Consider the following 16,273-nt stretch of genomic DNA (forward strand, 5'->3'; position numbering starts at 1 on the left):
GATGCTGGAAATAGATATTCATTCTCTCATCAGCACGCAGGGAGGCAGGGGAGTGGCTAGGGAGACCCTGTAGGAACGCCCCTGGCGTGCGTTTTGAACAGGGAATTCCTCTTCCCTACGGTTTCCTCAGAAATAGCGACAAATAATGTAGCTAATCTTGGGGGGGCCATAGTGTGTGTGTGTGTGTGTGTGTGTGTGTGTGTGTGTGTGTGTGTGTGTGTGTGTGTGTGTGTGTGTGTGTGTGTGTGTGTGTGTGTGTGTGTGTGTGTGTGTGTGTGTGTGTGTGTGTGTGTGTGTGTGTGTGTGTGTGTGTGTGTGTGTGTGTAGAAGTAAAGCAGCAGGCCAGCCAGGCAAATGGTATTGTTTACAAAGGAACTAAGTATGTCAGCCTCCATATCCCTCTCATTTCAGGTTCCCTTTAACTATTGCAGCTTTAGCCTTTAGCAAGTTCACATTAAAAAGTGTACTGCTGTAAAATTCTGCACATAAAAGCTCTGTGCAGAATATGAATACATTGCAATACTAGGTTTAAAGTTATGTAATGGTAAACGGTTATACAACAGCATTGAATGACTGCAGACCCCATGCAGGTGGGCTCCTTGGAGTCTGAGTGACTATGAACACTTCTCCACAGGTGTTTCAACATACCGAGGCAGCAATAAGCTACACTGTATTAAATCAATGTACCAAGCATTATGTGCAACACTAATTGCTAGGAGATTCTAAATAAATAACAAGTGAGTCATTGCAATTATAGAAGCAGCCACCCACACGCCAGAATAACAGTGAGGAAATTATCCGAGGGCAGCAACTTACCAGACTCTCTCAGGATATTATGTGCCTCAAAGTCAGCTTGCCGTAATGTACTAAGAACGCCTGTTGTTAGAAATGTGGGGGTAACATCGGTGGGGGGCTCTTTCACTGGCGCTCCAAATATATACACAACTCTGGAAACAAAATGATGAACATTTAGTAGTCATTTCCCAGCAGCACAATATTACAGTTACCGTTAGAAAATTATGCAGAAATCTCAGAAAACAACATTGTAAAGGTGCCCATTAACAGCACAAATCTTCCTTCAGATTCGATCTTTTAACACGATTTTTATGATCGAACTGTACAGAAAATTGTGAAACGTAATGTAAAACCTTCTTATATCATTTTGTTAATGGAAACAATCGATAATTGCTTTACAGCAGAAAACAAAGCAAGCGCTCACCAACATGGGCTGCAACTGAATGACTCATCACCTCATATGCACCGCTTATATAGCTCAAATACACACTCAGCAATCAGACAGAGGCAAAACATATGCATAACTAAATACTTACCATGCTAAACAGGATAGCACAAAATTGCTTTACAACTGTTCAAAAGATCGAATATGAAGGAACAATTGGACCCTTAAGAGGCACCTTAATGTGTTCCTGCTCTTTTGATAGCATAGTTTCACAGAATACTGCAACACTGTAATAGATGCTGCATAAAAATGTATCATAAATCACCTTTAATTTATAAGAATGTTTACACCACTTAATCCATGTTCAAACTTTGTGGAACTACTTGCAAATTGGCCTTAGGCTAACAGTGCCCTGCACCCACCGCTACCCACACTGGTATGTTGCATTATTTTCACTTTGATGTGTATTGCTTATGATGTGCCTCACTATGGAATAAACAGAGTTTTGCAGTGCTGATCTTATTCTCTTCTCTCTCCTGCACAGTTTTGTCACTACAATCAGAGCACGCAGCCACACCATAGTGAGTTAAGCAACGTGGGCTCTGACAGCTCCCCGCTCAAGTACAGTTCACCTGCTGTAGTGCCAACCACACTCTATACATTACTTGGAAACATGCCTGAAGAAGGGGACTAGATACCCGAAAGCTTGCATAATTACCTTTATCAGTTAGCCATTAAAAAGGTATTACTTTTACAAGACTTTTTTGCTACTAGATGAACCTAGTTCAATGTTTTAATTCCAAAAAAAGGACACATGCCATTCCATAAACCAACGATTCGTTTCGGGGCCCCGTGGGGTCCCCTTTGTCAAGGTAACAAAACACAGAATGGTGACATTGTGTGAAGCAGCCTAACTGCTTATAAGCAATCCCTCAAAACAATAGCCACTCCCACAGTACACCACTTCTTATGCAAATCAGATAATGATCAAGCTCCCATACAGTTTATTAATCAATGTATTAACCAATAATTTCTTCCGATTTGAAAATGATTGGTATGAACAGGTGAAGGGAACAGCAATGGGAAGCTCGGCTGCCCCATCCTTTGCGAATCTCTTTATGGGATTTTTGGAAGAGACTGTGATTTACCCCAATCACTTATTCAAAGAACGTGTAAAACTTTGGCTAAGATTCATAGACGATGTATTTGTGATTTGGGAAGGGGATACCGAAAAATTGCAGGAATTCATTGTATTTCTCAATGGTGTTGCTGATGGTATTGTGTTCAATCCCGAGATTTCTAAGGATAGCATTACGTTTTTGGATATCAAGGTCAGCAAGGGGGAGGGAGGCCTCTCCACCACTATATACCAAAAGCCGACTGATCGCAACAGTCTGTTGCGAGCTGAGAGCCATCATCCCCCGCATCTTGTCAACTCATTGCCCATTTCTCAGTTCTTAAGGGTCCTGAGAATTTGCAATACTGACAATGAGCGGAATAAACAGATTGAATCTATGCGCTGCAGGTTTCTTGAACGGGGATACTCTGAATCCATCCTTGCTGAGGCCCTCAGCAAGGCATGGGCGAGATTTGAAGGGGGCCCCAGGTCACAAAACAATCAGGAACGTATACCGTTGGTTCAGACGTTTGGGCCATTGGCCAAACAAGTAAAAGGCGCAGTGATGAAGAATCAAACGATTCTCCAGGCTGACAAAAAGCTTACCGCGGTCGTTAAAGAGAGACCACTTTTTGCGTACAAAAATTGTCGAAACATCCGCAGCACTTTGGTCCAGGCTGATCCCTGGCAAAAGTATATGCGGAAACCATTCAAATTCTCGGAGCGCACGGGATGTTACAAGTGTTACAAATGTAACATATGTAACTCACTTATAACGGGTAATGCATTTAATCACCCGCATAGTGGCAAGAGATTTGCCATTCGGGATTATGTGAATTGTGACACTGATCACTTGTGTACATGCTCAAGTGCCCTTGCGGCATGGCATACGTGGGCAAAACAACGGGCCCCTTCAAAAAACGGTTTCAGAGACATCGCAGCGACATTCGCACCATGTACAAAGCCGTTGAGAAGGGGGAAAATCCTGATTCTACTAGGCCTGTAGCGCTACATTTTTTAGAACAACAGCATCAGGTCCACACCCTGAGGGGTATGGTTATTGAGTGGGTACAGACACCCAGAAGGGGTGGCGACAGGAAACGCTTATTATTACAGAGAGAGGCATTTTGGATATACACATTGAATACAGTGGCACCTGCGGGTTTGAATAGTTATAATGCTCTAACCTGTTTTCTTTCTGAGAGATAGGGTCCATAGCAGTATGCTGATGTGTAACTATGATCTGTTTTGTACATAGTATGTATATATGTATGTAATTCTGCTCCTTTTATTGCAGGGACTCCTCTGTCCTTTACTATGGGTGATTGGTATCCTGTTCTTCTTGTTCTCACGGTGTCACTCTACACTTCTCATGCTCTGGTGGTTTGTAATTAGTTCCTCCTTACTCTCTACTCTCACCGATGGTGCTCTTAATGAATGTTCCTGCCCATATTGCAATGAGTATTTTCACATATTGCCGTGCCTGCTCCCCTATGCGGGTCCGGTTTGTGTGGGGCGGGGATTTGCCATTTCAACCAACACCTGTTCATGTTTTACTATGTGTCTCCCTTGCTATTTAGCAGGGAAGCATGTAGCCCACGTTTTCGAACCAATGTGTAGCCAACCTTTAGAGCATAGCTCCGTGTTATCCTGAACTGAGGTTGCTGCGGCAGCTGGCGTTCAGGTACGCGTTTATTCTAGGAAGATGCTGCACACTTAGGATCGGCGGTGACGTGGAACTGTTGCCTGGGCTGGGGTTGCTATGGCAGCGACGCCTCTGGCACTCAGGGACGCGTAGTTGCGCTTTTGTTTATGTTTCCATGGCGACGGAGGGTCACGTGGGTGGGCTGGACTCATGTGCCGACCCATCCCAGTACCCTATCGCAGTGCGCAGCCGCGATGCGCAACGGACCGATGAGCGAGGCGGGGAGGAGTCTGCCCGATGCTGAGTGACGCTGGCAGAGGCCAGTCCGGTGTACCGATCGGGTAGGCTCACTCACAGCGGAGAGGCGGGATTTCCGCCCTAACGGTTGGAACAGAGTGCTGGTTTGGGGGTCCTTGCAACATGACGAGCCGAGGGACGACATGGGGGAGCCAGCAATTGGTAATTGTGCTTGTTTACACTTGAGGGGGGAAGTGTTCTTCCCTGATGTTTAGCAGATGCATAATTATTTGAGGCTTTGTGTACATATGCAAATTATGTCTTGCAGCGGCAATTTTGAATGTACTGTGGGAGTGGCTATTGTTTTGAGGGATTGCTTATAAGCAGTTAGGCTGCTTCACACAATGTCACCATTCTGTGTTTTGTTACCTTGACAAAGGGGACCCCACGGGGCCCCGAAACGAATCGTTGGTTTATGGAATGGCATGTGTCACTTTTTTGGAATTAAAACATTGAACTAGGTTCATCAAGAGTGTGCGGATTCTCTGGATCTTCTTTGTACGAATATGCTAATCCAGCACCTCTGAGGTGGTGTGCAATTCCCCAGTGGACTTTTTTGCTACTAGAACTACCGGTACTTCAAAATCTAACAAAAAATGATCTTCATTCCATAGAAGTAAAATCTGTCAGTAGTGGATATGCATGTGGTAGTGGTTGGGTTCTACATTTCCCTGCAGTACGGAATAGTGAGATTGTTGAATTTTTTTGAGAAAATTAAGGGAAAGGTTAGCTGATCTATCCTCCTAAAAATACCATCTAACAGAGCTTGTACTGGGCCTGCGGTTTCCGCATTCATCTTTTTGAGCACATTTTCTGGACACCACAGATGTCCGTATGCATTGTACCATGCACATTCACCGTATGGACTTAAGTAGACAGTGCAGTGGCTAGAAAAGGGACATGCTGTCTGTTCCCTGCATTGAAAAAAAAAATAGATTTAGATGGAAATAGCCTATTGTAATTTTAAATGGGCTGACAGTTCTAATGCAGTTTTTGTATATGTTCATGCGAGGGGAAAAAAGCAGATATTTGGATGTAGTGGGAATTCAGCCTTTGTACTTAAAGAGACTCCGTAACAAAAATTGCATCCTGTTTTTTATCATCCTACAAGTTCCAAAAGCTATTCTAATCTGTTCTGGCTTACTGCAGCACTTTGTACTATCACTGTCTCTGTAATAAATCAATGTATCTTTCCCTTGTCAGACTTGTCAGCCTGTGTCTGGAAGGCTGCCAAGTTCTTCAGTGTTGTGGTTCTGCTATGCACTCCCCCCTCAGGGGGGAAAGAAACTCACAAATGATCTCTTGAGATTCAAAAGGAATGCTGTATACAGCCTGCTTGTGTATGGATGTATTTTCTATGTGTGGACATGCTGTACATCAACCTACTTCCTGTTTTGGTGGCCATTTTGTTTGTTTATAAACAAACTTTTTAAAACTGTTTTTAACCACTTTTAATGCGGCGGGGAGCGGTGAAATTGTGACAGAGGGTAATAGGAGATGTCCCCTAATGCACTGGTATGTTTACTTTTGTGCGATTTTAACAATACAGATTCTCTTTAAACCGAGTCATACTGACTTTTTTTTTTACTTACTTGGGGCTTCCTCCAGCCCCACAAGCATGGATGTGTCCCTCACTGTCACATAGTTACATAGTTATTTTGGTTTGAAAAAAGACATACGTCCATCGAGTTCAACCAGTATAAAGTACAACTCCAGCCTGCTCCCTCACATATCCCTGTTGATCTAGAGGAAGGCGCCTCCATTAAGCCGCAATCTTCTCCAGTAAGCGGCTCAGTGATGTCAGCGGGGGGGGTCTTCTGCGCATGTGCGGATCTACTGCGCAAGCGCAGAAGGCCCCGGCTGACGTCACTCAGTCAGACTGAGCCGTGTACCGGGGAATGACTGCGGGAGGATGGCGAGGGACACATCCATGCTTATGGGGCTGGAGGAATCCCCTGGTAAGTTAAAAAAATGTCAGTATGACTCAGCTCTGAGTCTCTTTAAAGGAGTCAATTCACAAAACATCTTTTAAATTACTTATTTTTCAGCTAATTGTTCATGACTGCACTCTCCTCCGTGCACATTAGGGCTTGTGGATGGATAGGGAAGCCTCTGGACTATCGAGAGGCTTTCCTCCACAAATCTTGGTTGCTTCCAGCAATTATCCCATAAGGATTCAGCATGTACCTTCCCCTTGCAGTCTGAACAGAAGATGCTGCAATCCAAGCAGCAGTATGTGCTGCTGTATGTTATAGCACAAAACTGCTGCCTTACCTGAAATGTATCACCTGCTGCATCAGTAACAATTACAAAATATTACCCACCAGAGCAAAAAAATAATAATTTTTTAATACAGAACACAATCCTGACAATGCACAGTCCTGAAGATCAATACTCCATCAGTAAGGGCCTGAGCCCACTAATACAGTTGTGTCCGCTTCGATCTACTGTTCAGCATCTGTGACATTGATGTGTAATTTAAAAGCGGACACAACTGCGTTAGTGGGCTCAGACTAAGCACTGCTCCTTTGAGGAGGGTTTTACACAGTTTTTGCGTCACACTAGAGATGCGATGCTACTGACACATACCACCACAATGCAAGAAAATGACAAACCTATGACTCTGTGACTGAGCGCGCGGCCCTTGCTCAAGTGGCGTACTCCCTGCTGGGCATGACTGGGATTACCATCGATCTTCACATGCGCGATAAATCAATGGCAGTCTAGTTTTTTGAGGGTGCATGTATGAGACTAGACTCACACAGATGCCAATTTAATAACCCTTCAGCAACCCTATGTTCTATTAGACAGGGGTCAGTGTTGCCATCTTTTGTCATAAAACAGCAGGCAATTTTTAAGATGTTCTGCTCAGGTTTACGGAATGGGCGTCCTCAAGGATCACCTGGAGATGCTCATCCAAGTGCAGAGACTGGTTAATGTTATCTTACATGAAGGAGAAAAATACCGTAACAAATCACCCTACAGCCCGCTATGAAGCCGGCCCATCACTAGAGGGCCAGATTCCTCAGCTGTCATCATCTCCCTCCCATGGTCCTTTCAAGGTTGCATGCAGCACACAACACTACACAACAACTCACCTAGTTAGTCATTCCAGCGGTGATCTCCATGGCAATGACGGCGTCATTTGACATGCTGTCATTACATACCAGCGAGTCACATGACACCGCAGTCACCATGGAGATCACTGCTGGGATGGCGATTGGGTGAGTTACACACAATCATTTCCCATCACTTGTTCACCAGAGGTAGGAAGGGAGACACATTAGGAGCGGGCCGCATTCTAGAGGAATGCAGCCCGATTGCATAAAACTTTGCCCACCCCTGCTCTATCCACATGATGTGTCCTTCTGTGGGTGGCCAAAATATATTTTGTACTCATTCAATGAATTAAACAACTACCTGTTGATATTGTGACACATTCTTGGTATTAGCCTTGATAAATACATGAGGGATTCCCAGTGTGGGGCTTCCTTACTTGATATTCCACAAACATAGCTGTATGAGCGACAGTCACCCTATAAGAAAACACAAGACTATTAAAAACATTTTCGTCTACCTCTCAGGGTAAATGGACATATGTAGAACTTAAAATTGACCCAAACTAAAAAAAAAATGACCATGCCTTGAACAATAATCAACATTAATAATACATAGAAATTAATTTAACCTCTTCAGCCTTCAGTGTTTTTCCACCTTATGCATCTGAGCATTTTTCACATTTCAGCGCACCTCCCATTCATTCCCCAATAACTTTATTACTACAACTGCGCCCCCCCCCGTTATCTGGAACACAGACAACCAGCATGCCCGAGTGGGACAACAGGGCTTTAACCTCTCAATGAAGAGGTCTTAAGTGGTTAAAGAGAAAGCGTAACCAGGAATTGAATTTCATCCCAATCAGTAGCTGATAACCCCTTTCCCATGAGAAATCTTTTCCTTTTCTCAAACGGATTATCAGGGAGCTCTGTATAGCTGATATTGTGGTGAAGCCCCTCCCACAGTGTGATGTCAGGACCATGGTTCTGGCAGCACACTGTGGGAGCCTTGCTGCATTGTGGGAAATAACAGCTATTTACAGCTGTTTCCAACTGCCAAAAAAAACTGACATCACCTGCCAGCAGTAAAAATGTCACCATGTGATAAATGTCAGAACGTAAATCAGGGAGAGGAAACATTTTACAATGGGCAAACACTGACTAACTCATTTATACACCATTATTGTAAACATTAACCACTTGCCGACCACTCACTCATAACGCGCGTCGGCAAAGTCCGTGTCGCCGGCTGCAGGCTAATTAATCAGGAAACAGCCGCTCGCGCGAGTGGCTGCTTCCTGTCAATTCACGGCGGGGGGCTCCGTGAATAGCCTGCGGGCCGCCGATCGCGGCTCGCAGGCTAAATGTAAACACAAGCGGAAATAATCCGCTTTGTTTACATTTGTGCAACGCTGCTAACAGTAGCAGCGTTGTACTAGATCAGCGATACCCGGCCAATCAGCGGCCGGGGATCGCTGTCACATGACAGGCAGGAGCCTGTTAGAGGCTGTACAGGACAGATCCGTTCCTGTGCAGCCTCTGATCTCCGGGGAAGGGATGGAGGAGAGGGAGAATCCTGCGGTGGAGGGGGCTTTGAGGTGCCCCCCCCGCCAGCCACACGCAGGCAGGAGCGATCAGACCCCCCCAGCACATCATCCCCCTAGTGGGGAAAAAAGGGGGCGATCTAGTCGCTCTGCCTGGTGTTTGATCTGTGCTCTGTGCTGGGGACTGTAGAGCCCACCCAGCACAGATCAGCAAAATCAGCGCTGGTCCTTAAGGGGTGGTAAAGGCTGGGTCATCAAGTGGTTAAGCACTTTTTTATTACATTATTTTCACTGGAGTTACTCTTTAAAGAGAACCCGAGGTGGGTTTGAATAATCTTATTAGGACACAGAGGCAAGTGCTGTATACAATGAGCAGCCTCTGTGTCCTTAAACACTCTCCAGGCTCTATTGTCCCTCATAAAAAACCACCAGGCTAGCAACATGCAGATTGTCGCTAGCTGGCTGTTTACCTGAAGGTTGTCAGGTCACCGCCACTCCCCCGCCACTCCCCCGCCTCCTCTATAACGCAGCTCCCCGCTTGTGTCCCTTCCCTCCCCGCCTCCGTAAGCTTCCTCCAATCGGACACAGAGGCTGCTCATTGTATACAGCACTTGCCTCTGTGTCCTAATAGGATTTTCCAAACCCACCTCAGGTTCTCTTTAAAGGACCACTGTCGCAAAAATCTTAAAATTTAAAATATATGTAAACATATACAGATAAGAAGTACGGTTTTCCACGATAAAATGAGTCATAAATTACTTTTCTCCTATGTTGCTGTCGCTTACAGTAAGTAGTAGAAATCTGACAGAACTGACAGGTTTTGGACTAGCCCATCTCCTCATGTGGGATTCTCAGGATTCTTTGTTTTCAAAAGCACTTAGTAAATGGCAGTTGATCTGTCCAGCTGCCAAATAAGTGTGCAGCGAGCACAGAGGCTGGCCAGCATCTTTTTATAAATCTTTTTCACGGAGTGTCTTTATCAAGAATATAGGCTATGCGAAGAATCCCCTATGGAGAGATGGACTAGCCAAAACCTGTCGGTAATGTCAGATTTCTACTACCTACTGTAAGTGACAGCAACATGTGAGAAAATTAATTCATGGCTCATTTTACTGAGGAAGAAACATGCTTCTTGTTTGTATGCGTTTATATGAATTTTTTTTCAATTGTATGTATGTCAGGAATGTTGAGGTAATAAATGTCCAGCAAGTCTGACAATTCATTGCAGCCAGAGAAATAGACACACAGTATTTATGGACAGCATAAGGGGGTTACCGCTTATAAATCACCAGCCTCGTTTCGAGGGGCGTTTAACCGCCCTGAGCAATAAGGGGGGCGCATGATAGGAAAGAGGGAGCCGCGGCCTCACTGGGACATAGCCACGGGGAGGGCGCCCCAACTTCTACCTCCCTCTCCCCACCGCTGCAGAGTAAGCACAGGGAAGCCTCGTATTGAGCAACTCACCTCCTTCCCACTCCAGTCGCTGCTGGTCTCCTCTGCATCACCGTGTATACCAGGGCTGTGGAAACGGTACAAAAAACATCCGACTCAAACTCAGACTCCTCAGTGTATGAAACCACTGACTCCAACTCCAGGTACCCAAAATGGCCCAGACTCCTCGACTCCGACTCCTTAGTCCAATACTTACCAGGGCAGTGGATTTTGTACAAAAATCATCCGACTCCGACTCCTTAGTTTATGAAACCACAACTTCGACTCCGGGTACCCAAAATTGCTCCGACTCCGACTCCAAAGCCCTGGCGTATACACACTCTACTTCCTGATTAGCATAGTGTGTATACCCGGCTATGTAGAGACCAGTGGCAAGTGAGCGGCGATTGGAGCGGGAAGGAGGGGAGTTGCTCAATACAAGGCTTCCCTGTGGCGCAATTTTTACATCCTCGCCCTGGTGCAATTTAGTCTAGAAACTGCCGTGATAATCACCCACAAACTAAATTTATTAGGATTCTGTGAATAGTGGTTGACAGCAAATACTACCTATTCAATTCTGCTACTGGTTACAAATCTCTGACATATTTGTAGCTGCATAGTGTTGATTTTAAAGTGGACCCAAATTAAAAATACAAGATTTCAGAAATAAAATCCATTTTCTAAATTATATTAATAAATAGCAGCCTTTTTTCAGTTGCATGATGACAAATATAAAATATTTTACATTTATTGGAGGAATCCGTCCCTTCCTTTCAAATTGCCGGGACAAAATCCGGCAAACTGGTGGAGTAGGTGGTGTCCGGCAATGGGGGAATTGCAAATGGCTGCCCCCAGTATAACCCTAGTTATTAAAAGAGAAGGGTGAAAAGCATGCACTGAAATGCTCATAGGTTTGAAAGAGTGTTTATTTATCTTTGTATGTGTTAGAGTGGTGCAACTATATATTTTTAATTAAAAAAAAATGTTTGGTTTGGGTCCGCTTTAAGCTGTGTTACTGGCAAAATACTCTGCCTTTTAGGCTCTAGATACTATTTTGCCTGAAAAGAGCCCATTAACAATCTAACAAAGCCAACAGATCAACTGGTTCAGTAATATGACTTAAAGGATACCACAACTGAAATGTGACATAATGAGATAGACATGTGTATGTACAGGGCCTAGCACACAGATAACTATGCTGTGTTCCTTTTTTTCTCTCTCTGCCTGAAAGGGTTAAATATCAGGTATGTAAGTGGCTGACTCAGTCCTGACTCAGACAGGAAGTGACTACAGTGTGACCCTCACTGATAAGAAATTCCCCTTTTTTACCTCTTTCTTGCTCTCAGAAGCCATTTTCTGCTAGGAAAGTGTTTTATAGTTGGAATTTCTTATCAGTGAGGGTCACACTGTAGTCACTTCCTGTCTGAGTCAGGACTGAGTCAGCCACTTACATACCTGATATTTAACTCTTTCAGGCAGAGAAAGAAAAAAAGGAACACAGCATAGTTATCTGTGTGCTAGGCACTGTACATACACATGTCTTTCTCATTATGTCACATTTCAGTTGTGGTATCCTTTAAAGAGACTCTGAAGCGAGAATAAATCTCGCTTCAGAGCTCATAGTTAGCAGGGGCACGTGTGCCCCTGCTAAACCGCCGCAATAGCGCCGCTAAACGGGGGTCCCTTGACCCCCAAACCCCCCACTGCGACACTTGGTCGCAGGCTTGGTCGCTCCTGGAGGCAGGGCTAACGGCTGCAGCCCTGCCTCCATTCGAGTCTATCAGCCGCGCATCGCCGCCTCTCCCCCGCCCCTCTCAGTGAAGGAAGACTGAGAGGGGCGGGGGAGAGGCGGAGATATGCGCCGACAGACGTGCGTGGGGCAGGGCTGCGGCGGTTAGCCCTGCCCCAACCAGGAAGCGCTCCCCCGCATTACAGAGGGGATTTGGGGGATCAGGGACCCCCGTTAAGCCGCGGGATAGCGGCGGTTTAGCAGGGACACACATGCCCCTGCTAACTCTGAGGTCTGAAGCGAGATTTATTCTCGCTTCAGACTCTCTTTAACCTCCTTGCCGGTTTTCCCGACCTGAGCTCGGGGTAGAAAAAATAAGCTGTTAGCGGTGATCCTGAGCTCAGGTCGGGGTAGGCATTGCAGAGCTTTACCTGTAGTTTTGGAGTCCCGCGCGCGATCTCGCTGCGCAGCGGGACTCCAGCCTCTCTCCCCGGCAGTGTGGGGTCTTTCCCTGGCCGCCGGGATCCCCCATGTCCCCGCTATTCTTCCGGGGACCCGGCAGCCAGTTGGAGCAGCGCAGCCGTGGTGGCAGCAGCAGAGCGGTGGTGGCAGCGTGACGTCATCGGGGGCGGGGCTAATATTGAAAAAGAACTTCTCTATATTAGAGAAATATAGAGTTCGTTTATATGTATATTAGCGCCATCTTGTGGGCAAAGAGAAAACTGCAGCACAGGAGCCCAGGAAGGTACTTTTTTTTTTTTTTTTTGCTGCAGATCTCCCTGCCAGAATGATATTTTTCAGGTTTTAGGGTCTGAAAGAGTGGAAAAAAAATTGCACCGCTTTTAGACCCTAAAATCTGGAAAGAATCAGACCGCCAAGGAGGTTAAGCAATCAAAGGAAAAGGTCATTGTGTAGAAAAGCCAGAACACTCACCTGCACTCCTACAGTTTTAATAGGCAATAAGAAGGCATTCAGTGAATGAAGACTAGTGAGGTGCATCAGCTTCTCCTGCTCCTCTTCTGTTGTACATGCTTTGACTCTTTGTAGCAGGGTGTGGGGCTGTAAAGAAAGTAACCCTTAATAAATGTAGAATGTACAGTGTTTATTAGCTCAGTGAACACGTTTACAGGTTAAACTTGCATTTGCTACTTAACAAAACCATAACCTTCACCTTCTTTGAGGATGACATGTACTTCTATTCCAGTCATGTTCTCTCACTGCACACAAAATTCTGCTGATTTTCAGAACGCTTTCTGTAGCTGTGGATGATGACTCGCACCCAATAACATGCAGCCACAATGGAACAGTACAGCAGGCTTGATCTCTATTACAATGGCGGGGGATTTATGCCTCTGGTGTGGTTTAGAAGCACACATTAACCTGTCATTATATAGATGCGTGGTTCAGGAAATTGCAATAAATTGTGATAGGTAAATGTAAGGTCTGCACACAACTGTACCACAGGAATTTGTAAATGCAAAAGTAAAGGTTTTCTCTTTACTCAGTATTTTCTACATGTGCACATCAGTGAAATCTGCTGGAGTGTACAGACCTTTAATACGGTCTATGCAGAAACTACCTTGGACAAGAACATCTTGTGTATCTCTCAACTGGTCTCTGACACTGGCTGGAAAAAATGTGTTTTCTACTTCCTAAGGGAGCGTTCACACTGCACGCGTTTCCAGCCGCATTTGGAAACGCGTGCAGGTGGCCGGTACGCACAACATCAGACATTGCATAGAGTGCAATGTCTGATGTTCACACTGCATGCGTTCCGGACCTGTGCGGTCCGGAAACGCATGCTGCACGCAGATTTTGCTAAAACGCGTGGCTGTCCCATTCACTTTTTAGTGATGGGATCAGCCACGCAACGCACACAAACGCGGATGGCCATGCGTTCGTACGCGTTGCGGTCCGCACGCGTTCCGCACGCATGGCCATCCGCATTTGTGATCTGAATGGGCCCTAATGCAGAAAGTTTTCATCTGTGCAACACTGGAGGGGAATCTTGCATAGCCTGCATTCAGCCAGCATACGTATTAGTACGCCACCGGTGAGCTGGGCGCAGGGTGAGCCAAATGACGGCTCACCCTGCTGCCGATCAAATCCCTGGCGGTGTTGAAGTGAACCAGAGATGAAGCACTTTCATGTATTTTACTATATATATCAGTAGGAACATTAGAGAAAATACCTACCCTGCTCTCTGTTTCATTCTTCACTGCTCAGCTTGCTTCTCATCAGTCCTGATAAAATCCCCGACTGAGCTTTCAGTCTGGCTTTGCTCAGGAATCATTATAGCTGAGTCTGTCTTCTCTGATGTCTTTTCAAGCCCAAGCCTGCCCCTTTCTGGCTCTGCTATGACTCAGCTATAATGATTCCTGAGCAAAGCCAGACTAAAAGCTCAGTCTGGGATTTTATCAGGGCTGACAACAAGCAGGCTAAGCAGTGAAGAATGGAACAGAGATCAGGGTAGGTGTTTTCTCTAATGTTCCCACTGATATATATGGTAAAATACATGGAGGGTGCTTCGCCTCTGGTTCACTTTAAATACTATTCGCCCTCCGAATTGTAGCAACTCGGAGGGAAAAGTAATTCAGGGTCCAGTGATCGCCAGAACCCTGAATTACCCTTACGTGCCCCGCACATTACTGCTATTTCCGCGCTCACTCCTTTAATGTATTATTGAATTATTATTGAATACTGCTATTCCAGTTTCATGTACAATTGATTTGTGCACTGTATACTTGTCTCCTATCTGCATTGCTTTAGTATACAACCATGAATTGAATGGAGCAATATAAGAGCTTCAATGATGTTGAAGTAGAGGATAAAGCATTTATGAGTAAAAACTTTAGTCAAGTGAAACAAAAATAAAGTGCATATAGTAAGAAAGCAATATGCGCAGCACCTCATAAGAGAATGGTAAAAACATACAAACGTACAGCTTCTGGCAGTAGAAGTCCAATATGGTTTGTATATAGAAATTTCTATAAGTCTCTATGGGCACTGGATCTGCTGCTTTGTAACAGTAGATTATAGCTGCTACAAAGAATTCTATGGAGCCTCATGATTTCTTGATATGCTACACAATTAGCAGCAGCCCTATTGGATAACCAAACCAGTATATCAGTACTAAAAATGTGCAAAATGTTGCTGCTAACAATTTCTAGGAGTGCTGTAGCTCTAATTTTACTTGTCCAAATTCATCCACTCTTTAACCTCCCTGGCGGTAAGCCTGTGCTGAGCATGGGCTATGCGGCCGGAAGGCACCGCTCAGGCCCCGCTGGGCCGATTTGCATAAATTTTTTTTGCTACACGCAGCTAGCACTTTGCTAGCTGCGTGTGCAATGCGATCGCCGCCGCTATTCGTCGCGCCTCGGCCGCGCCCCCCCCCGACCCCATGCGTCCAGGAGATCCCGTTCTTTGAACGGGACCTCCTGATCTCCGATCGCCGGAGGCGAACGGAGGGGCTGGGGGGATGCCGCTGAGCAGCGGCTATCATGTAGCGAGACCTTGTCTCGCTACATAAAAAAAAAAAAAAAACATTTTAAAAAAGAGATTTGCTGCCCCCTGGCAGATTTTTAGCAAACCGCCAGGAGGGTTAAAGTGACCTGAATTGAGAGGAACAAGGAAGCTGACATTTTAAATATTAGTCATCTTGCTGACAAGCTCATCTTTCAGTTTCTGTAGTGTGCAAGTCCCACCAAGTACATACATGCACTCCAATGGAGTCAGATGTCTGCTTGTTCTATACAAGCCAGTCAGAAAATATTAAAAAAGCAGAGAATTTGTGTGACAGCCTGGCAATCAGGATTTTTCAAAAGGGAATAAGGTTATCCGCCTCCATATATTAACCTCCCTGGCGGTATGATAAATGCGGCTGCGCGAGTTTTTTTTTTTCAAATTATTATTTTTTTTAGCATGTAGCTAGCCTAGCGCTAGCTACATGCTTCCCCCCCTCCCTGCGGCGTCCCCCCGTACCCACTGATCGCCGCCAGCCCATAAGGAAATCCCGTTCTGAACGGGATTTCCTTGAGGGCTTCCCCCGTCGCCATGGTGACGAATGGAGTGACGTCGCCGACATCGTGACATCACAGGGAATCCTGATCCACCCCATAGCGCAGCCTGGCCGCGACTGGCCAGGCAGCGCAAGGGATATGCGGGGGGGGCCTGTATCGCGGCGGGTAGCGGCGCATCAGCGGCAGCGATCAGACCAAACATGCAGCTAGCAAAGTGCTGGCTGCGTGTTTGAAAAATAAAATTATGTAAATCGG

The 16,273-nt window shown here is 45.6% G+C and overlaps 1 protein-coding gene across 4 annotated transcripts in view; it reads right to left on the bottom strand.

The window, feature by feature from the left end:
• The window catches only part of GMPS (guanine monophosphate synthase), a 93,594-nt gene that overhangs the window by 6,828 nt on the left and 70,493 nt on the right, over positions 1-16,273 (bottom strand). For all 4 annotated transcript variants that reach the window (XM_068280855.1, XM_068280859.1, XM_068280857.1 and 1 more), the window contains 3 exons: positions 12,933-13,058; positions 7,660-7,775; positions 817-947 (listed from right to left, as the gene is read on the bottom strand). In XM_068280855.1, the coding sequence (XP_068136956.1) occupies positions 817-947; positions 7,660-7,775; positions 12,933-13,058 (373 nt within the window). The remainder of the gene's footprint in view (positions 1-816; positions 948-7,659; positions 7,776-12,932; positions 13,059-16,273) is intronic.

The sequence above is a fragment of the Hyperolius riggenbachi genome, chromosome 4 (assembly GCF_040937935.1).
Source record: "Hyperolius riggenbachi isolate aHypRig1 chromosome 4, aHypRig1.pri, whole genome shotgun sequence".
In the NCBI taxonomy this organism is placed as follows: Eukaryota; Metazoa; Chordata; class Amphibia; order Anura; family Hyperoliidae; genus Hyperolius; species Hyperolius riggenbachi.